Source organism: Galeopterus variegatus, unplaced genomic scaffold (genome assembly GCF_000696425.1).
Source record: "Galeopterus variegatus unplaced genomic scaffold, G_variegatus-3.0.2 Scaffold4123, whole genome shotgun sequence".
Lineage (NCBI taxonomy): Eukaryota > Metazoa > Chordata > Mammalia > Dermoptera > Cynocephalidae > Galeopterus > Galeopterus variegatus.
Window position 1 is genome coordinate 189,130 of NW_007730234.1, and position 7,025 is coordinate 196,154.

The 7,025-nt window shown below is 40.1% G+C and overlaps 1 protein-coding gene across 1 annotated transcript in view; it reads left to right on the forward strand.

The window, feature by feature from the left end:
• Nucleotides 1-1,225: 1,225 nt before the first annotated feature.
• Nucleotides 1,226-7,025, forward strand: part of TSPAN6 (tetraspanin 6) — an 8,200-nt gene continuing 2,400 nt past the window's right edge. Inside the window, exons 1-7 of the mRNA XM_008586804.1 lie at nucleotides 1,226-1,531; nucleotides 2,407-2,595; nucleotides 2,913-2,987; nucleotides 3,942-4,040; nucleotides 4,469-4,603; nucleotides 4,994-5,077; nucleotides 6,420-6,526. Of these exons, the coding sequence (XP_008585026.1) occupies nucleotides 1,445-1,531; nucleotides 2,407-2,595; nucleotides 2,913-2,987; nucleotides 3,942-4,040; nucleotides 4,469-4,603; nucleotides 4,994-5,077; nucleotides 6,420-6,488 (738 nt within the window). The 5' untranslated portion in view covers nucleotides 1,226-1,444 and the 3' untranslated portion in view covers nucleotides 6,489-6,526. The remainder of the gene's footprint in view (nucleotides 1,532-2,406; nucleotides 2,596-2,912; nucleotides 2,988-3,941; nucleotides 4,041-4,468; nucleotides 4,604-4,993; nucleotides 5,078-6,419; nucleotides 6,527-7,025) is intronic.

A 7,025-nucleotide genomic window follows, 5' to 3' on the forward strand; every position in this document is an offset into this window, starting at 1 on the left:
TTGGTCACTTTTGAAGCCTAAAAGGTGCCAGAAAGCAGGAAACAGTGGCGATCTGTAATGTCTAGGCTCATTCCCCGCCTCTTTAATGAGAGGCATATAATTAACCCATTATATCTATTGCTCAATAAGCGTATGCACGTATTTCTGTGTACCAGGCAAAGCACTTCCACACTTTAATTTCTGAAATAAAGATTTACCCCTATTTTACAGATGTGTTAAAGAATTTACAGAGCTCGGTGTTACAACACCAAGGTCAAGGGTTCAGATCCCCTTCTGGCCAGCTGCCAAAAAAAAAAAAAAAAGAACTTTAAATACCCTCTCAGGCTCTGCTGATTTGCATAATCCCAGTTTTCTAGGCCTTTCAACTATCTGGAAACTTGTCTTTATATTTAGCCATTCCTAAAGTCAAGCCAAAAAGAAAAGGAGCCTCAGCTTCTGTCTGATCACCAGCTAATTTTTTTATTCCACTCTATTGCTAAGGTTGACTCAGGGCTACCTCTGGATATATGGGAAAGAAAACTTTTTGGTGATTCATTCCCATCCTGTAGGCAGTTTAACTGCTTGGGAACAAAACAGTCTCAAATTCTAGGAAGATTAAGCAATTGGGAGAATTTCTTTGGGCGGGGAGAGACACCCCCAAACCGAGTACCTTATGCAGCTTGTATAATAGAGGAGGCAGCCTGGATTAGAAAGCACAGGAAATCCCCAGTTTTGGCTTTGCTTTCAGCTGTGTGACTTTAGGTTTAACCTCTCCGTAATCAGCTGGTTCTTAATGGGAAAAACCAGGGAGCTGGGATATACAGTGCCTGTCAGTTTCAATATTTAAGAGGGGTTCACATTTACCTGGCATTCTGCGTAGCACCCTCCCTTTTTAAAACTTTGCAGGTAATAGCTGAACTTAACACAGCGCATGCGACAGTATGTATTGCTTCGCAATCTTAGTTTCTCTTTGGAAATATATTTCCTGTGGGGTATTTTCCCATATAAGAAAATATTCCTAGGTCACTTTTAACCTCTTCTCATTCTTTTCCTTCCTTCTAGGGCACCGGGGGCCGGGGAGGCCGAATCTCAGAGCGCTGCTGGCGCTGCTGGTGATAGAAACAATAAGATAAAGTTGTAAGGGAGGGGTTGGGGTGGGGGGCGGGAAAGATTCTTTGGGAGAGAAAAAAAATGAAGAAAGCTCCACTTGAAGACCTAATGCAATTTCCGACACTAGAACCTTTGTATATAGTTTTCGGTCACCTTCGGCAGGGGGCGCTCGGAAATTGTCTCCACTTTCCGGACAGCCTCCAGGACTTTACCCTCTAGAAATTTGTACGGTGTTTCCGGCTCTTCTCAGTTGTAGACGCTCGTAAGTTTTCGGCAATTTCCGGGAACACTCGGGCACTCCTCTCTAGCTCTGCCCCGATCGTCCCGTGCGGTGGTGCAGGGTCTCGGGCTAGTCATGGCGTCCCCGTCTCGGAGACTGCAGACCAAACCAGTCATTACTTGTTTCAAGAGCGTCCTCCTGATCTACACTTTCATCTTCTGGGTGAGAGACGGAGGCGCCCGGGGAAGGTGGGGGATCCCGGTCTTGGGGTCGGGGGGGTGTGTCCTTGCGCGGAGGGAGCTCAAGTCGGACTGCGGTGGGCTTTGAGAGGTCGTCGCTCCTGGGACCCCGGCGCTGGCGACGAGAGACTGGGGCCCGATCTCGGAGCTTGGGTGTTTAGCTAGCGCCAAGGTCGGGGTGCGGGACGACGGCAGCCGACAGGCTGAGAGTTCGATGCGGGAGGCGAGGAAGCGAGTTAAACCCTCGGAGCTCGCAAAGGGTGTCTCCGAACCGTTGGAGAGGCAAGGCTTGCCCGGCCACTTTGAGGCTCGCTTGCATAATAGTGTCTTTCTTTTCCCTGCTTCGTTAAGAGGGGAGTGTTGCGCAGGTAAGTATGGTATGGCTCCGCTCCCGCCAAGCTGTCCTTGGGTTTGCTTTTGCGTACCATTCCTTTGTACCCTATGTTCGTCCCTAAACTGAGGGTGGGGTTGGGGTTCTGGGGGTGGGGCTGGGGGGATTGAGGGGTTAGAGGAAGTTTCTGGAACTCACAAAAACACTTTTTTCCCCCTCTACAAAGGTTTTCCTCCGGAGCCATGGCAGTTTTGATACCCAGGGCAAATATGCCATAGGCTTGTGTTTGCACAAAAAAGACAGATGAATTTTAAGAATTTTGATAAGATGCCCTGTCCACAGCCTACCCTTCTGTTCAGACCCCCTTTCTCCCTCCCTCTACCCTTTCCCCTTGTCCGCCATATCCTGGCCACAGCTCTGTGGCCACCAGACTGCTAAATCAGTTTTCACACCTATTGTGTCTTGTGATTTGAAGATGCTGCTATATATAGTGCATAACTGTTTCTATTCTCTGATTTCCCGCATAGATCACTGGTGTTATCCTTCTTGCCGTTGGCATTTGGGGCAAGGTGAGCCTGGAGAATTATTTTTCCCTTTTAAATGAGAAGGCCACCAATGTCCCCTTCGTGCTGATTGGCACTGGCACTGTCATTATTCTTTTGGGCACCTTTGGTTGTTTTGCTACCTGCCGAGCTTCTGCATGGATGCTAAAGCTGGTGAGTCCTTCCTTGTTCTCCTCAGAATTGATTCTTGGTTTTTAGGAAAGTCTTATATGTTGTGGGGTTTGTTTCTTGCTACTGGCCCTAGCCCTTTACAGTTTTTCCTGTTCCTCACGAAAACTTACCAAGTTATAGTTAGTTGCCAATTCCCACTTTCAAAACAGACATTTTGTTATTGTTTTCCCTGTCCTTTTCAACAAAAACATGCTGAACTTATTGAGCAGAAGATCAGAAGATTCATTTTTTCTTTGACTCCCTTTGCAGCTGTGATATATCTTATTTATGCTGACTTGAACTTTCTTTTTATCCCACAGTATGCAATGTTTCTGACTCTCATTTTTTTGGTTGAACTGGTCGCTGCCATCGTAGGATTTGTTTTCAGGCATGAGGTAAGCCTGAATTACGGAACCTTAGTATGTTAAAATTTATTCTCTGAGAAATAAAAATAGATTAATTTAAGGAGCAGAACTTTTACTTACCTGTATTTAAAGATTACTTTTCAACCCGTAGCTGATAGTAATGGCTTTTTTGTAAAAATTTCGGCCCACCTGTAATATAAAAGAAAATTTAGAAAATTGTGAAGACTGATAATCACTAGAAGAAAGTTAAAGGTACTAATAATTTCATGTATTTTCAGTCATTTTTCTGTGTATAAGTACCTATTAAAGTAGAGATAGTACAATTTATAACTTACTGGTGAGAAAATATTTAAAGCACAGAATTGATACCTTCTCCACTTATGCTATGCATTTTGAAAAGAATGGATATACTTAGTGCAGAACATTAAAAGTTTAATATTGAATTAGAACTCAGGTAAACCTGGAGTTGTTAGGAAATCAGTGAGTTGTGAAGGCTCATCGATGAGTATGTTATAAAGTGGTAGTGCTGTTTTATAGCTTAAAAATCCCATAGGCAGCAAATTTGTACTCAGTTTAAAGTGGAGAAAGATTGGGGGTGGGGGGCAGAATACAGAAGTACAGAGCTGCCACTTGGGTAATATATATATATATAAATATATATAAACACATGCTTCCACGGCACTTTGAACTCGTAGTGGTTATCATCTTTCATCTTATATTGTAATGTTTCGCTTAGTAGAAAGCACAGAATCCCACATTCATTATGTGCCTATTATTCTGGGTAGATGCTATGTTGTAGGTTGAATTGTATTCCTTACTTCTCTATTCCTTAGAAGACAGGATTGGACCATGGAAGTTAATTATCATACATGTTGCCCCTGTCGAAGATGTGACCATTGGTCCGATGCGAGAATTATTTTGACCTAGAAACCAAAAGAACTTTCTAGAATGTTTGTTTACTGGCATTGTGTTTCTTTGCTATAGATTAAGAACAGTTTTAAGAATAATTATGAGAAGGCTTTGAAGCAATATAATTCTACAGGAGATTATAGAAGCGATGCAGTAGACAAGATCCAAAGTACGGTAAGTGGTGGTAGGTGGTGTCTTCTCAAGAGGGGAACACATTCCCTGTCACCTCAGAGTAAAGACTAGGGCCTGGCTACTAGATGTTGTCCACTCGTACTATATTCTCATTATAATCTCAGATTAGGAGAAAATGTAGATGTCATCTACCTGTTCTCTTCCCTACCCACTTACATCATAGACAAAGTGTTGTCAGTACCAACTATAGCAGGAAAGGAAGGTCAGTCCAAAACTGTCATGCTTGGTGTTAGAACCAAGTGCTAATCTTTTGAATCAATTGAGGACAGCCACTTTAAGATATTAGGAAGAGAGATCATTGAGTATAATAAATGTTGTTTTGAGCACAAATTGCAATTGGAGATATTAGGTTAAATGTTTGACTACAAAGTTGTATTGTGAACTATAAACGCTTTTGTTGGATTTTTTAGTTGCGTTGTTGTGGTGTCACCGATTATAGAGATTGGAAAGATACAAATTATTACTCAGAAAAAGGATTTCCCAAGAGTTGCTGTAAACTTGAAGACTGTTCTCCACAGAGAGATGCAGATAAAGTAAACAATGAAGTAAGGAGCCTTTTAAAATTTGACAGTATTTAAGGCCTTAACTGAATACAGCATTGACTCAGTTTTTAATTTTTACTCACATTAATACACATAATCTGAAATAGGTGGGGCAGGTATTATTTTCTGAAGCTCAGTAAATTTGTGACCTGAGTTCACACAACGAGCAAGTAACACTTTTAAATGCATAATCCAAAAGGTGGAAATAGTTGGGATTAACAGTTGGTTCTGCTGAGAGCATATGAAAGAGAGTAGATTTCTATAAAATGACAATCAAAGCCTAATGGTGGGTAAAGACCATCTTTCTGCAAATGTATAGGATCAAAGTATTTATTACCATGAAGATAAGAACAGATTACTTGTGTTATATTTAATGTTCTTTTCTCCCTTTAGGGTTGTTTTATAAAGGTGATGAGCATTATAGAGTCAGAAATGGGAGTAGTTGCAGGAATTTCCTTTGGAGTTGCTTGCTTCCAGGTGAGTCTTTATAATTACTTAGGAAATGCTTCATTCTTCTTGTAGGTGTAAGCTAGAAGATTTTCACTTTTAAGGCTTGAAGTTTTTGCCTCAGGGGCATGGATACTGAAGGCATTTTAAGAGAAGTCACATTTTCATAAAACTCTGAGTTACTGGTCACAGTATAGAAATACTTTATTTTTTTTTATGGTGGAGTCTCTTGATTGGATTTATATATGAGGGATTGGGTCTTTATTTTTGAGGGAGGATGTTTTGTTTTTTTCATTCCAGTTTTTTGAAGTCTTGGATCTTATGTTTTACTACAAGAGTTATTACCATTTTATGCGCTCTTTTTACCATGACCAGTCATGCCTTGAAACTACAAAAAGCAAGACTTTGAATTAACTTCTAGCAGTACATGTCTTTTGAAAGCAGTTAGCTGTGGAAAGACCCAATGCCCTTGTAGTTATGGCAACTTTCTAGCATCATAATTACTACATAAAATATGAGATAAGTGGGAACTTTGTTCTTTCTTTCCTGGGCTGCAGCTGCCTGATGAGTTGCATGTAAATTCCACCCTATTAAAATTTAGATCATACAATCCCACATTCATTCATTATTTTGGGTAGACACTATGTTGTAGGTCAAATTGTATTTCCCAAGTTGTGCTTCTCACTGTAGCATGAAAAGCTTGCATTGTGGCTCTAAACAATTTTTTCAGGGCGTTTTTTTTTCATCTTACATTAAACATTGTAGAAATGACTAATCAAAGTCTAGTCTTAATATATTTAAGTATATAACTATGTTTAGCAAGTATAACTGTGTTTAAATTTGCACTAATAAAATAGTCACTGACTACCTTGGAAAGGTTCTAATTATTGAATAAAATTAAAACCTCAGTTGTACCCTATTTGAAGTGCTCAGTAGTCCCATGTATTGGACAGCACAAGGATTCTAGAACATTTCCATTGTTGCAGCACTGCTCTAGAGCTTTTCAAGAAGATCTTTGCCCTCGTAGATGGAGATTTGATGAGAAGCTTGTTCTAAGCCATATCTTTGTTTTTTTCTTTTTCTTACTCTTACTCTTACTGAGTTTCTCCAAAACTTATGACTCTTGAATTTTCCTTGAGTTGCAATTTCCTGAACTGTCACTGAATTTTCCTTCAGTGACAGTTGTGAAATTCTGGGTCACAGTAGTAGTAAAAGTTTGCTTATATTCTTTGAATGTGATATAGGTACTACTGAGTATTAAATGTAACTCAAAGAAGGAAATTATTAGTGAATTACAAGTGAAAGAAGAATATATCTATATCCTGAGATCTTCAGTCTGTGTGTGTTTAATTTTTTCATATTTTATTTCCAGCTGATTGGAATCTTTTTAGCCTACTGCCTATCTCGCGCCATAACAAATAACCAGTATGAGATAGTGTAACCAGCATGTCTGCGGGCTTACTCCTCTCCAACTTTAAGGTGCGTTGTTCATTTTGGTCTTCAACTCTGTTAGTGTTATTTACTCCAGCCTGGGCATGAGATGCATGGACTGAGTTTGCCAAGAAGGTCTTGTCCAATAGCATATTTAAATCTTGTTGGTGCTATGTAAGCCCTGCGTAGGCAGGCTTGGCCAGAAAGCAGTGACTTAGCTGTAGCTTGTCTGTGCATTTTCTTTCCATATGCGGCAGAAGAGCCCCTCTGTGTTTACATATTTACATACACATGTCAGCTTAGAGATCGTAAGTGGTCCCCTTTCTAACATATTTCAACCTAGAGTGAGGAGAAATGAAAAATCCCAGTAGTGACTTTATTCATGAGGTTCTCTGGCAAGTACACTCTACTCTTGACCAATAAATATTGGCATTTTCCCTAGTTTCATTTACCACAGTCTTAATCAGTGATTTGAGAATGTTGCTTTCTTGGTAAAAAGATGTTTTTGGTGGACTATTGTTTTTTTTTTTTTTTTTTTTTTTTTTTT